At 59.9% G+C, this 13806-nt stretch overlaps 6 protein-coding genes across 6 annotated transcripts; 2 read left to right on the top strand and 4 right to left on the bottom strand.

Annotated features, from left to right (window-relative positions):
* Positions 1-426: 426 nt before the first annotated feature.
* On the bottom strand, positions 427-1485 carry B0T15DRAFT_484896 (uncharacterized protein; the record flags this gene model as incomplete). Its single annotated transcript, XM_062866254.1, has 3 exons — positions 427-452; positions 627-1094; positions 1161-1485. The coding sequence occupies 3 exons, from the start codon at positions 1483-1485 to the stop codon at positions 427-429; spliced, it is 819 nt and encodes a 272-aa protein (XP_062720984.1).
* A 332-nt stretch (positions 1486-1817) lies between these two features.
* On the top strand, positions 1818-2031 carry B0T15DRAFT_367549 (uncharacterized protein; the record flags this gene model as incomplete). Its single annotated transcript, XM_062864179.1, has 2 exons — positions 1818-1934; positions 1987-2031. Coding segments are annotated over 2 exons (162 nt in total), but the record flags the coding sequence as incomplete, so codon positions are not given.
* A 1427-nt stretch (positions 2032-3458) lies between these two features.
* On the bottom strand, positions 3459-5771 carry B0T15DRAFT_531626 (Indoleamine 2,3-dioxygenase-domain-containing protein). The gene is made up of 2 exons (XM_062869261.1): positions 5584-5771; positions 3459-5370 (listed from the first exon to the last, which is right to left on the bottom strand). The coding sequence occupies exons 1-2, from the start codon at positions 5757-5759 to the stop codon at positions 3816-3818; spliced, it is 1731 nt and encodes a 576-aa protein (XP_062720982.1). The 5' UTR covers positions 5760-5771; the 3' UTR covers positions 3459-3815.
* Positions 5772-5847: 76 nt separating this feature from the next.
* On the top strand, positions 5848-8256 carry B0T15DRAFT_191188 (UEV domain-containing protein). The gene is made up of 4 exons (XM_062862443.1): positions 5848-6384; positions 6473-6560; positions 6617-6855; positions 6910-8256. The coding sequence occupies exons 1-4, from the start codon at positions 6337-6339 to the stop codon at positions 8158-8160; spliced, it is 1626 nt and encodes a 541-aa protein (XP_062720981.1). The 5' UTR covers positions 5848-6336; the 3' UTR covers positions 8161-8256.
* A 479-nt stretch (positions 8257-8735) lies between these two features.
* B0T15DRAFT_555133 (uncharacterized protein) lies at positions 8736-10933 on the bottom strand (the record flags this gene model as incomplete). The annotated part of the gene is made up of 3 exons (XM_062870379.1): positions 8736-10558; positions 10649-10800; positions 10870-10933. The coding sequence occupies 3 exons, from the start codon at positions 10931-10933 to the stop codon at positions 8738-8740; spliced, it is 2037 nt and encodes a 678-aa protein (XP_062720980.1).
* Positions 10934-12713: 1780 nt separating this feature from the next.
* B0T15DRAFT_371443 (GPCR fungal pheromone mating factor) lies at positions 12714-13665 on the bottom strand (the record flags this gene model as incomplete). Its single annotated transcript, XM_062864203.1, has 2 exons — positions 12714-12853; positions 12924-13665. Coding segments are annotated over 2 exons (882 nt in total), but the record flags the coding sequence as incomplete, so codon positions are not given.
* Between the last annotated feature and the right edge of the window lie 141 nt (positions 13666-13806).

Below are 13806 nucleotides of genomic sequence, written 5' to 3'. Positions count from 1 at the left end.
CGGGTTACGTACCGTATTAGAACGACCGACCTAGACATGTCCACCGGAAGTATGCTGCATCAAAGCCTGCAACACATCACTGAGCTCCTCGCCCAGCATCCCCCTAGATTCTCTTATGTCTCGGTGGACGCTGTGACGGCGTGGCGTCCATACATGAACAGCTTCGCATTGGGACCTCGGACTCTGAACATGAGCTATGGAGCTGCAAGAAGAATGCCTCGCTCGTGGGTCGTCGAGTTCGTCGCCAACTACTTGCCACGACGTTCGTGCCTGGCTTCTCCCTGTACTCCCATCAAGTAATCACCGCCGCCTGTCGACAAACGGGACGCACTGGCTCCGTGAGGTCCCGGTGACTGCCCAAGTCAGGTCAGCGCATTATCTTCTGGGGGTCAGAGATGCCGTCTAGCAAGCATGCCTGACAGCCACCTATTCTGAACAAACCTCCGTGTTAGCTACTGAGAACTATCTGATACTTCTCTGAGTTGTATGTCTTAGTAATACTTGATATCGGTTGGCAACTCCTAACTTGACCTACATCATCATCACCTACTACGATTGTGCTAGCGTTCCTTGACGCTTCAGCCTAAATCACTCTTCTATTGTTGTATCATTCAACGCTACCTCACCAAGCGTTTCCCCAAGAGTCTCCCCAAGCTTCACCAGCGTGTTCTCGTACACCCGCGCAACGTCCATGAACAACAAGTCTTCCTCCTCCTCATCCTCCTCGAACAGCTCGGCATCTGACTCCACCTGTGTCTCAACGCCACTTGCGTCCTCATCGGCGGTCTGCTCCTCTTCCCCGTCGCCGTCGGCCTCGCGCTCCCGGCTCATGACCTCCACGACCAAGACCCGCGCCTCCTCGACCACGCTCCTGCAGCGCACCATGTCCGTCTTGCTCATCCCCGCCCGGCGACCGCTGTCAAACCCCGGAAGCGGCTCGTGCGTCTCTATGTCCTCGCCAGACAGCAAACTGGCAAAGCAGTGGTCGAGTTTGCGGAGCGTGGCAAACGTGGCGGCGGGGGACGGTGGCAGACCAGCCAGCCATGTGTTGAACTCGCCGGCAATGTGTAGGAGCAGCGGGATTTGCAGGTTAGCTTATACTGCGGATTAGTACGGTTGCCCCTTCTCTGACAGCGAGTCGAGGACAGCATGGGACATACGGGTGCCAGACAGCCAGACAATGTTGATGACGCCCTCGAGGTCCTTGCACAGATCTCGCATCGAGTTGTAGCCCTCCACCTCGCTGCCGGGCGGGGCCTTGCCGGTCCGCTTGAGGAAGCGGCGGGTGATGTGGTTCAGGCGCTCTGATACGAAATGCCGCACCTGGTCTTCCTTTGCGGAACCGGGCCGCAGGGCATGGGTGCGGGGCCGGGGCAGGCCGCTCACGGATTTGATTGTCGATGTGGTGCTCGGCGCCGGGGACGGCATGGAGGGCACGGTAAAACCCCCGGCGCCGGCAAACGGAGAATTTTGGTTTTCAGCCATTTTCGATTCGAGATACGCGAGAGATGTTGGACGGGTCAGGCAGGCATGGCATCGTCGTCTTTGTAGGAATTGGACAGAAGAGAGCTCCAATGGGTCAGATCGTGAACAGAGGAACTCGCCAAGTTCGTCGTTCGCCGGGCCCGATTCGAAGCGCACATCCGGCGGGGTGACGAGCGCCAAGACGCTGCTGACTCCGCGGCGCATGGGCCCACCTATCCGAAAGGGTCCGTGCGTTAGCCAAAAAATCGGCTTGCCTCTACATCAAGACCTTCAACAGACGTGCGTCTATCGCAACCGTCCACCAAGATAAGACAACCACCACCACGATCGCCATGCCTCCCAAGCGTATCAGCGGCTCGCGCCGATCTTACAACCCGATTACTGGGGCGTACAACGCGTTGTTCGTCTCGGAGAACGCCCCCATCGTCCGAAGCGTTGCCGCATTCGGCGTACGTTTCACCGTTTCGCTTCATCAGTGTCTCCCTGCTGACAGACCATCAGGTCGCCGTTACCTTCCTTGCCAGCGGCTGGGCCGGCGCTATTCTCTGGTGGGTACGCCTTCTTCCTAGGCGCGGCGCGCAAGCTGACTCCCTCCAGCCCCGAGTGATCAAACAACGACTCTACGATTTTCGGAGACCAAGGAAGGATGCCAGTGTCGGGACGGACACTTGTGCTTGGGTAAAAGGATGCTGTACGATACGTATTAGACGGCTACTCGGATGCCGGGTCAGGCTGACGAGCTCATGGGCGGCGTTTGGTGGGTGCAATACGATACTTAATACCCGACCAACCTCGTCCGATATGGGCACAAGTCGTTTCCAGCCAAGGATCCATGCCCACTGGCCTCCTCAGTCAGAAGAGTCGCACGCGAGCTCCTTGAGGATCTCTCGCAGGTGCCGATGCGACGGGCGACCAGTATACACAGCCGTCAGGGTCGTGGCTAGACGCAGCTGCCGCCTGTTGGTCGCCGTGATCCTCCTTGACCTCAGAGGAAACACCCAGAGCGTTGGGCAATGTCCAGCAAGAATTAGGAAACAATGTCTATCGTCTTCTAAAGTTGTACAAAGGCAAGCTTGGTCAGCTGGGATTGTGTTTCTTTCAACTTAGGGCTTGGGCCACCGGTTCTTTGAACAAGGACGGACAACAGGGATTGAGCTGAAGCATCCTGAACCTTCGCACTCATTGTTCACTCACTTGAATGGGCATTGTATCTGGACACGAGCGGCCTGTCAAGAGATATAAACCAGAGCACTCGAGCCTCTTCCCATTACCCCCTTCGCGGCACCACAGGCATTAGCCACTACCACGACACTAGCCAAGCGGCAACTAACATTCTCCTAATAACTCTGCCGGACAACTCCATGCCTTCTAACCAAAGCCAAAGCCTCCCTCATCCTCCCCCGTCCCCCGTCCCACCCCCTTCCTCAGTGTACTCACGACAGGGCAGCACAGCTTCCCTCCCCGTCTCCCAGGCCTCTCATGCAATCCCCAGCCACCGCCCGGCAACAACAACCCGAGCCGCCGCAGATTCAGGCCATCCCCGTCCTACTTCCTCCTCGTTCTTCCGCCCAATGCAGCCCTACTCCGACGTGGCGGTCAACCCCTTCGCGGGGTACAACAACAACCACGATAACAACAGTGTCGGTGAGTACCAGGACAGCAATCCCAACCAAGAACAGCAGCTAGGGCGCGGCGGCGATGGTGGTAGTAAGAGCAGCAAGAAGAAGAAAACCAAGGTGACCAAAAGCAGCTGTCTCAAGGTCGTTCCGCCGGAGCAGATGTCTGAACTCACGAAGCTGGGGCTGTACCTGTCGGGGACGACGCCGGAGAAGATGTACAAGAGAGCGATGGAGGACAAGGAGAAGCGGGAGCGGAGGAGGGAGTGGAAGAAGGCGAGGCGCGATGCCGCTTCTGCGGGCGAAGACGCTGGTGAGAGGGGTGATGATGAGTAATGTGGTGGATATGTAGTACGACGGGACGGGAGTTGCTGGTATGAGGTAAGTCAAGTTGTAGTTACACGTAGAGGTGAGTATCAGATAGGAATCCAGTACTTTCCAGGTGTATCATTTTCCTCTTACGTACCAGACTTCGCAGCCTGACGGACGGTTTACCTATCAATGGCCATGTTCGCCTGATGTTTCCTAACGTGTACCTTTCCACTAGCATGGATCTCGCCACATATAGCAAGCAGCAAGGAGGCCAGCAAGCAAGGGCCAGCAGGTGTGAGCAATGCATACACTGCGTTCTACCCTGAACGCTGTATTCTAGCCGCTGATGCCTCTGAATGCAATCATCAAAGCCGCAACGCCCGCCGCAGTCGCTAATTCTGCTTAGTAATTACAAATGCCGCCCACATCCTCATCCATCGTCCACGTCCCCGCCAGCCCCGGCAGCTCGACCTCCTCCGTCGGCGCCTGAACCTGCAGGCCAGCGCCTTCGTCGGGCTTACCAGCGAAGAAATCTCCTTGGCCCTCTGTCTTGACCACCCTGCTCATGAACCGCTTCGTCCACTCCTCCACCGCCGGCTCGCCCGTCTCGTCGCGGGCCTGCTTCAGGAACGAAATAAGCGCTGTGCCGCCCGTGCCCTTGAGGTTCCCGCCCTTCTTGCCAGCAGCAGCCTCCTGTTCGGCGGCAGCACCGCGCGCGTCGTAGGCAATGCCCTGCGGCTGTTGGCGCGAGGCGGTGGCCAGGTTGAGCCTGCGGCGCGTGGCCTCGGGGCTGCGGCTGCGGGCGCGGACTTCGCGGCTCGGCACGACGATGTAGCGCGTGACGATGGCGATGTGCTTGTCGCGGAGGTGGCGCAGCATCGAGAGACAAGCGTCGTAAGCGATGCACAGCGGGCGGTCGTCCTGGTTGCGCTCGACAAAGTCGCGGATGTTGGCAACGACCTGCACGTCGTTGAGGAAGCGAGCGTGCGGGCCTGGCATGTACCGGCGCATCTCCATGATGAAGTTGTGCTTGGGCGGCGGAGCCCGGCCTTCGCGGTCGTCGTCGTTGCGGCTGGGCTTCTTCTCGCCCGTGGGGCGGTGCTCAATGCCCAGGACGATGTCGAAGAACTGGATCAGGCTGCTCTGGGCGTTGCTGCCGCCGGCGTATTGGCGGTACGTCTCGCTGCCGGATCCGTCCTCGTAGAGCACGCCGTTCGGCAGGCCCGCCTCGGCCATGTTCTTACTCCCGGCCAGGAAGGGGCGGATCCGATGATAGAAGATGTGCGGATCGCAGCTCTCGTGCATGCGCTGGAGCAGCGTGGTAAGGTCGTCGAGGCGCTCCGCAAAGGTATGAAGGCAGCGTGTCACGGCTGCCGCGTCGTTCTCCCGCGCCGCGGCGATGGCTGTCAGCATCAGGGGAATGATGGGCGCTCCGCGTGCCTCCATCGCCACCGACACCAGGTAGAACCACGACTCGTCGATGGCGCCGGTGAAGGTGGTCAGGGAGGCGAGATTCTCGAGATTATCGATGTTCTCGTCCATGAAGAGCGGCTTGAAGTTCCAGAGACAGACCGCTGCGTAGGTGGCGACGGGCGGCACCTCGAGGTGTTCGGACACCTTCAGCAGCGGGATCGAGATGGAGGGTGGCAGGCGCTCGCTGGGACTGTCACCGCCCCAGATGTAGCCGTGGGCCATGAAGCATAGCAGCATGTAGGCTCGGCGCCATTCTGCGTCGTGTTCCAGACCGATGGTGGAGAGCACGGGCAGGCGATCGACAACTCCGCGCAGCCGCTTGCTGAGAATGAGAGCTTGGAGATTGGCGACAACGGCTTCCCACTTGTTATAGTAGGGATCCGGGAGTCTCGTCAACGGCAGGACATCCGGCAGGAAGCCATGGGTTGGAGAGATTCCATAGTCGGCCAAGACGGGGATCGGAGGAAGCATACTTCTTTTGGCGCTGACAAGGTGACAGTGGTAAAGACAGTTAAACGCTGAAGAAGCCAAACGGCGCGAGATATTGTAGGATATGATAGGTTGGATGTCAAACTAAGAATAAGTCCTGACGCAAGGAGTATACAGAAGATGGTCTGTAATACTCCTCAGCCGTGCGAGAACTCGTTGTGCGCTGACCATGTGGGAGGAGAGGTTGAAGGAGGAAAGTCCAACACACAATTGGAAACGTGACAACCTTGATGAGTCTCGCCCATCGCGTCTCCGGGGTGTCCGTGGGATGGCTGGTGTTTTGTAATCAGCCCACAAAACGATGATGACAAGTTCGCCCCCCTTCTGTTTCAACAGGACCCTCGGTTTACTGTTCGCCAAGCAGCTAACGTGAGTCTGCGGCATCGGGGTTTGATACTATTGGAGTCGTTAGAATAAAGACCCGATCTTCCAGTTTTGGGCCCTGGTGGGGAACCGGGAAAATCTCGCACTACAGTCACAAAGGTCACCGTTGGCCCGTTCCATGGACCCTGGAGTGCGCCTTCCGATTGCGGCGACGGTGCAGGCTCCTCTCCTGGCGACCAGCAGACAAACCTGTTTGTGGTAGGCTTCTTACCGTCACGGTGTCACCCAAGTCAACACGACGGTGGTGCCGTCATTCAAATCCCAGCATTCGGGGTCGGGATGCGTCCATTCAATTGTGCGGCGACATAGCATGTGCCTCCAACTGGAGCGGAGCTTTCCGAGCGATCCCGGCTGACGCAAGATCGACCCCGCGATTAGCCGAGCCCACGCACCCTTGTGGCTGCGGGGCCGCACGGAGCTTGGGCCACCATTCGCTTCGACGCCAAGCAACTCGGGCGCCAAGACACGCGATTGCACGTCACTTGGCATCTGGGAGTTTCCGCGACAAGCAACGACAGTTGACCCAAGCGATATCATGTGATGATCAGACCGGAATGCGCCAGCGCCAACCAGTACAATGGTCCAACAACATGTCTTGAATTGGCTCTACAGCGTTCTGACAAGTGTCCGTCCCGCCGTAAACTAGGCACATCCCGACACATGACCCCGCCGACGCAGCAGGATGAAACTGACCTCTCTGTCACGCGTCCCAGGAATATCACGATGTCAACCGAACCTACAACGATGTCGCTCAGGCTCTGTCGCAGTATCCGTCTCTGTCGCCCAGGACCGACGTCCACAGTGCGCAACCCCTTTTTTCTCTTCGGCTGAGCCTGGCTGACGAACGGCGCCCCCAGCGTTTCCGAACGGCGTCTCTGCCTTGCTCCTCCATCTGTCAGGGACAATACCGGTGCGGTTCCGCGGCACGACCTACCGCTTCCCCATATCCCTCTGGGTGCCCCACGCCTACCCTCGGGAGCCCCCTCTGATCTACGTAACGCCGACCGAGACCATGGTGGTGCGTCCGGGTCAGCACGTCGACCCACAGGGTTTGGTCTATCACCCCTATCTTGCCGGATGGTCGACGTTCTGGGATGTAAGCCAGGGTGGTGTCTCATGCAAACAGAGCAAAGCTGATTCACAGCTCCAGAAATCCACGATCCTCGACTTTCTCAGGATCCTGCAAGACGTCTTTGCGAAGGAGCCGCCCGTGGTCGCGCGCCAGCAAGGGCCACCCCCTCCGATGCAACACGCGCCGACTCCCCCTCCTGTCCCGCCGCTACCGCCCGACCTCGCCCCGAGACCTGCCAGCCGAGTGCAGTCGGAGGCCCCTGCAGAAGCCCGGCCGCCGCCGCCTCCGCCTAAACCTGGAACACAGGCCCACCCCCGAGCGCGGCCCTCGCCGGCGCCGCCACAAGCGACAGATCCCGGTGTCCCTTCACCTCCACCGAAAATCGGCGGTCCTGCAGCTCAGTCACTCGGGGACGGACCTCCGGGGCCGCAGCAGCATTCGCCGATGCCCGGGCATTCGCGCTACGAGACGGCGCCACCGCTGCCGCCTCAAGCAGCACTTGCTTCACCTGAGCCGAGAGGACCGCCATGGGCTGCACCTGCGCAGCAACCGCCTCCGTCCAACGTCGCGCAATATCAGGGACATCCGCAGGCACCCGGATTCCAGCCAGGCCCTCCTCAGCCTCCCTTCTCACCCGCTGATCCCCGGAGAACGTCGACCTTCGTGCAACCCCAACCATACAACACACCACCGCCGCCCTGGCAACAGGCCCCACCACCTCCTGCCCAGGTCCAGCCAAAGCCGAAGCCACCCCCTCCGCCCGACCTGATGGATGACGACCTAACCCTCCCAATCCCCTCGCCATCCTCCGTCCCGCCGCCGCCGATCCCTCCCAACCCCGAGAAGGACCTGCTGCTGCACCGCCTCGCGCAAACGCTGCACTCGCACCGCCAAAAGGCCCGCGCGCAGAACGATGCCTCGCTGCAAGGCCTCCGGGCGCAGCGCGTCGCCATGCTGCAGGCCACGACAGCCCTGCAGGCCGAGTCGGCGCAGCTCGCCCAGCTCTCGGCGCTGCTCACGTCCAACACGGCCATCCTGCAGGACAGCCTGCGCCAGGCGGATGCGGTGATCGAGTCGTCGGCGAGCCACCCGGAGCCGGACATTGACGAGCTGCTGGTGGCGCCGACCGTGGTGGGGAACCAGCTATACGAGCTCGTCGCCGAGGAGCGGGCGCTGGCGGACGCTATCTTCATGCTCGGCCGGGCGGTCGAGAGGGGCCGGATTGCGCCACAGACGTTTGCCAAGATGACCAGGGGGCTGGCGAGGGAGTGGTATTTGAAGAAGGCGCTTGTGAAGAAGATTGGGAAGGGGATGGGGTTGGCGGGGTAAAAGGATCCCATCCGGAGAGGGCAGGACGATACCTAATTCAACCAGTTGGTACGAATACGATGGGGTAACGTTTGGCTGCGGTGTCATCAGCTGGAGATATAGATACCATACCAGTAGAGCTGCAACAGTCCTACCGCAGCCACCATGCTACCAACACTCGGCAGTCCCTCAAGCTGCGCACTCTCCCAGAAGCTATGGTCTCGTTCCTGGGAGAGCGGGAACTGGTACTCCCTCTGTAGTTCCAACATGCCTATCGTTACTATTATGTCGCAAGTACCAACGGCCTCGACAGGGAGCACCACGATACGAGCCGAGCAGCAAAGCTAAAGAAAATGTATGGGCGGGTTTAACATGTACAGCAAAATGCATCCCGGCAGCCTGCAAAAATGATACACTTAAAACCCCTTGCCTCCTAATCATCCGTCCCAGGCATTCCATTCCATTCCTAAACATCTATCCATAACGTGTTTGATACGACCCAAAGCCCTTCCTTCCTCACTTCCCGCAGCTCTTGTACAATACCCCTGAGCAGGCGCATAGACACTCACTAGGTACTACCTAGCCTCCTGCTCCGCCCTCAATACACGAAGCCACCACCCCCAGCATCAAGATTAAGACCGTGAGAGAGACTGCCCTTCGTCCTCAGCAAAGTCGTCAACCTCGCCGACGACGACGACACAGACGAAGCGCTCGTCTTCCGCGCAACACCGCCATTGAACCGCCGCCGTCCGATATCAAACGCCGCCGCGGCTGCGCGTCGGCCCCAGCTCTGACTGATACTGCTGCCGCCACTGCCACTGCCCTGGGTGTTGGGCTGCGATGCGTGGTTGGCGTTGGCGTTGGCGATAGTAGTCAGATCGCGCGCCTGCGCGGGCGCCGGGCTGAGGACGGGCTTGGCCGCGGCAGTCTTTTCCTTCCATGATGAGCGGGATGCGAGCGAGCGGGTGATGGAGGGGCAGTTTTCCTTTCCCCCCTGGGTGAGTGCGCTGTAGCTTTTGGGTTTTGTGAGGATTGCTCCCGGTTGGTTGGTTCCGGTTCCGGTGAGACGGAGGGGTCCCGGGGCAAGCATGGCCGTCTTGTTCAGGACCTCGACGGACGGGAGTGTCTTGAGGGCAGCTAACGCTGCCGCCGCCGCCGATTCCTCTCTTCTGTGCTTCGAGCTGGAGATCTTCCTGAGGGTGGCCTTGATGGAGGTGCTCAGCTTGCGTTGAACTTGAGGGCCGGGATGAGGATGATGTTCTGCCGTGTGCGGTCCGTCGAAGTTGGAGGCGCTGAACCTGCCGAGAAATGAGATCGAGCTCTTGCGCTTGCCGTACCCTTGGAACACCTCGTCGTCGCCGTTCGACGTCGACCCCTTGCGACGGCTGAAGGAGAGCGCTCGTAACCCTTCCGACCCGCGTCTCAGTCCCCAAGTCGAGGGTGCCTTTGCGTATGGCCGTTTGATGGAACTGCTCGGTGACTCGGGCGTGTTGTCACGTAACTGGTGCGGATCTGCCTCGCGGCCTGTGGGGTGGCTGATTTGTTCAAACTGATGAATTCTATCTCTCACTGGCGAGACAGCGCCTGCAGCTGAGCTATTCGAAAGTGCCTTCATCTTCGGCGGCGTATGGGTCCGTCTGCGTCGTTTGTGTCTGTGTCGCGTCTTGCGTATCTTGTTGGGGCCGGCCAGCAAGATGAAGGAAGGCGGGATATGGCGGAGCTCTTTGCGTGCAGCATCCGGCATTGCGGTGAAAACAATGTTGGGCAAGCTGGGACTGGACTTCATCGCAACAGCATCATTCACCGCTTGCCAATACTGCAGATAAGGAGAAGAAGACGACTCGGGCAGGGAATTGTGGGAACCGGCGACTTCCTTAGGTGTCTCATTGGCCGCGTGCCTTTGATCGGACTGCCTTTGAGCGCTCTCAATGCCTCCGGGGCTCTGGGGTTGAGTCTCGGGTAAGGAAGCCCTGGGAAGCAGCAGTAGCTGCGGCTTGGTCAATTCGCGACCTGACGTCTTCACTGGGGATTCATCGGTCATATCAGCATTACTAAGTGACTCTCTCGCTCTGTGCTTGATCGTCCGAGACAGCTCTTCAACCAGAGCTGCTCTGAGCGCCTTGCCTTCCACCCGCCGAACGGTAGGGGTCCTCGGACATTGGACGACGGGGAGAGGAGGGCGAGTGGGCGTCGGCTCGGAGTCCCTCGCCCCGCGGTCCAACCAGTTGATGTCCGCCTGAAATGGATGTATGCTGTCGGCGGCTTGCCTGTCCCGCGTATCAGACTTCACAGACCTTGCTCGTTCAAGCGTGTTGGGGAGCGAGGTGGTGGAGAAACGACAGCTGCTGGCTTGAAGCTCCCGCTCGAACACTTTGCACATATCTGCGACGCTGTGACTCTTGCCCGGGATGATCCCATGCTGTTGGTGATCCAAGAACAACCGAAGATTGTTGTCGCGTGGGATAGAACGAGGACAGGTTGACGGGGTTCGAGGTGCAGGTGTGCGTACCGGCGGAGAGACCGCCGGGCGAGCGCTGGCGTCTGTATCGATGGCTTTGGAAGCCCGAGGCGCGGACACTGAATGGCCCTGTTGTACCGGCAACGGCGCGGTGACGGCCCTCGTGGCATGGGTGACAACAGGTGACGCGACTGCCTCGTTCCCTTTGTTTGTTGATTAGCCGCGGACGCAACCCTCAGGGATACAGGTCTGACGACTCTCGACAGACTCACCAGACAACCGCTCAAACAGCTTCCTTTTCTCAGAGACCGTGCTCGAACTCAAGAGGCCTCTCATCTTTGCTCCGGGCTCAGCGCGGTTTTCAGGGGTCACGGATTGCCCTCGCGCCTCTCTGGCGGTGGGAGACGGCTGAGGCTTCGTGGGGGACGCCTAGTCCTCTCTATTGCCTCGGTTCTCCCAGCCATGGGCTGCTTCACAGTTGGCTCCCTCACCGCTCGCTTTACTGCTATCAGAGTCTGTGTCTCTGGCCTCTTGGACGTGGTGTCTGGAAACGGTTGAAGGGACTGCCGGCCCAGTCGCAGGGATGTCAGCGTGGGTCGAGCGGTTCTTGTCCAGCGGAAGGACCGTAAGCCGGTGGCAGCTGGCCTGAGGTCTAGTCAGGCCCTGCAAGTTAACAGACGTAGTTGACGGGCGCTTCCCCGAGGACCAGAACGAAGCGGACTCAGAGAGCCGCCGAGAGGGCCTGGACTCTTCCTTGATAACAGCATCGAGCATTTCGAACTTGGACACCAGGGCGGCCAGACCCGGCGAGGCAGTACGGAGGGGCGGTGCTGGCATGCAAAGGGAAGCTGTCCTCTCACGCCGGGCAGCCATGTGCTGACGCGGGAGTTGTGCCGCTGCTTCTCGAATGCGGACAAACTTGGGCGAGCCGGTGCCAGATTGGCCTTTGCGCGCGAGGAGCAACGCCTCTGGCGTGGCCAGCAATTTCGGGGAGGCTTCCGGTGACGGGCGGCTCGGGGGATCCATGACGGTTAATCCAATGCAAAAGACGCAAGGCAATAATCTTTTACCCACGGCGGTAACTACTAGGACACGAAATGACAACCACAGCCGCCGCTCGATGTGACGAGGGAGCACAGAAGAGAGGCTACGACAGCACACTCATTGCGCAGGAGAGCCCGTGTGGGATGCATCAGCTCCGTAGGCTCGACTCTTGGGGAAGGAGTGATATCCATGCCTGGTGGAAAAGGCAGGAACAAACCTAGTCCAGGTGCGGATCATCGATACTGTCCAGGTCCCGTCTTCCAACCTCAAGATCAACCTCTGCCCTGATGGCTCGTTATTCTCTCAGGGAAACGGATAAAGTCATGGCCTTGAAGCCTGGCTGTATCGAATGAAGGGACGCAATACACGAGACCAGCCCAGAAGTAGTTACACAAACCACGCACCAGTCGCAGCGATACAGACAAATGAAAGCAGCGACCAACCCGGCCCAACGAATTCAACGGAACAAGAAACAAGCCTAAACGCAAGCTGCATGGCCATTCACACCAAGAATCCAAAACTGTGTCCGCAAAACGCGATCTGCCCCCCCCTTCCCCGCCTTCATCACCCAACCAAGCAACACCCCCTAGACAGTCGCGGCTCAGACAACCTCCCCGCCTTCCACGGCGCAGTCAAACGCAAACAGTAGCTCACCCTAGGAGCTACCGCTCGGCACGCGCTCCTCCCGCCGCTCGATGCCATAATTCACCCTGACACCACCACCGCCGCCGTTGCCGCGCTCCAGGTCCGCCAGCCCCGCGTCCACCGGCGAGGTAACATCCCCATGCCGATGACGATGATGAACGTGATGATGATGGTCCACCCTCCCCTTCTCGGAAGACTCGGTCGACCCATCGCTGGCGATATGCGTGACCACCGCGCCGCCGTCGCCGCCGCGATGCACGCCGCTGGTGTTGTTGTTGTGCATACTCCACAGCAGCGGCCGCTTGGTGGTGGTGGTCGTGGCAGTGGACAGGCCCGAGCGCGCGTTCGAGATGGTGGTGGACGACATGTCGCCCGTGCGGTGGTGGTGGTGGTTGTGACTGTGGCCGCTGGCGTCTTCCGAGCCCGGGCCGGTGCCGAACGCGGCCGGGTTGGCGAGGCGCTGGGCGACGAGCGTTCCCAGAGGGAGCACGATGATCACCGAGGTCTGGGTGAGCGAGGCGGCTTCGAAGCGGGAGAATTGCACGAATTCCAGCGCGGAGAAGACCACTGCACACCCCGAAAACAGTCAGTCCCCGAAAAGGGGGATGGGACAGTGGTGAGGGGGAAACAAACATACCGGGAACGAACATCAAGATGCCATTGGTGATGACCAGCACGTCCATGGCTTTCAGCCCCTGCAGAGACGGCAGCACGCTGCGGTTGACCCACATGTGCATGACCAGCCGGATGTTGAACAGGAAGCAGAACCAGCAGATGGACGCGGTGATCAGCCCGAGGTAGGCCTGGCGCACCCAGTTCTTCAGGTACGACATGTCGGCGTAGAGGGTGGCCTGGGTCTGGAAGATGGTTGTCGCAAAGTTGAACCCCACCGTCGTCAGCACCAGCGCCAGCGACATGGCCGTGGTCGGCACCCGGTACTTGGCCGGCCACAGCCGCATCATGGACCACGCCTGCACCACCAGCGCCGCCAGGATAAGGATGGTGACGGGGACACTGAGGGCGGTGGTGGCCGCGCTCGTGTTGTAATCGGCGCGGGGGATGGGGCTGGCATCGCCCGAGACGACGGTGTAGAAGTTCACCCAGGTGGAGGTGAAGAATAGGGCAAGGAGGAGCATGCGTATCAGGTTCAGCGTCAGAGCCGCGACGCTGATGAGGGTGGGCGTGCGCTTGAACCGCGCTCTGGGCGTCATGGCGAGCACCACGGCGAGCATGACGATGCAGGCGCCGATCTGTGTGCCGTAGAGGATGGATAGCGAGGTGGCATTGGTGTAGACGAGGGTGATCATGGCCGTGTTGAACGGGACCTGCGTCTGGCCGTCTGCATAGAGGATGAAGGAGGTTTGCCGCGTCGGGTCGAACGGGGGTGTTGAACTGTTGGACGCCATCTCTCCCAGATTTCAAGGACAAGAGGTAGTCCGGGTGTTGATACGAAGATCAGATAAAACGTCTCAGCCCGTGTAGTCCGCGGCGGTGTCAGTCCGATATCTCTCGACACATGC

The sequence above is a fragment of the Chaetomium strumarium genome, assembly GCF_033439665.1.
Source record: "Chaetomium strumarium strain CBS 333.67 chromosome Unknown B0T15scaffold_4, whole genome shotgun sequence".
NCBI lineage: Eukaryota > Fungi > Ascomycota > Sordariomycetes > Sordariales > Chaetomiaceae > Chaetomium > Chaetomium strumarium.
The sequence above is the reverse complement of the archived record's forward strand: the minus strand, read 5'-3'. Positions and strand labels throughout refer to the sequence as shown.

Bases quoted from the DNA above. Each gene is read 5' to 3' on its own strand.
- B0T15DRAFT_531626 (XM_062869261.1), bottom strand. From the start codon at position 5,759: ATGCCGCAGACTCACGTTAGCTGCTTGGCGAACAGTAAACCGAGGGTC. The intron at 5,371-5,583 runs GTGTGTTGGACT...TCACCTTGTCAG, and splicing joins AGGTTGTCACGTTTCCAATT to CGCCAAAAGAAGTATGCTTC.
- B0T15DRAFT_191188 (XM_062862443.1), top strand. From the start codon at position 6,337: ATGGTCCAACAACATGTCTTGAATTGGCTCTACAGCGTTCTGACAAGT. The intron at 6,385-6,472 runs GTCCGTCCCGCC...CACGCGTCCCAG, and splicing joins TCTACAGCGTTCTGACAAGT to GAATATCACGATGTCAACCG. The intron at 6,561-6,616 runs GTGCGCAACCCC...CGGCGCCCCCAG, and splicing joins GCCCAGGACCGACGTCCACA to CGTTTCCGAACGGCGTCTCT.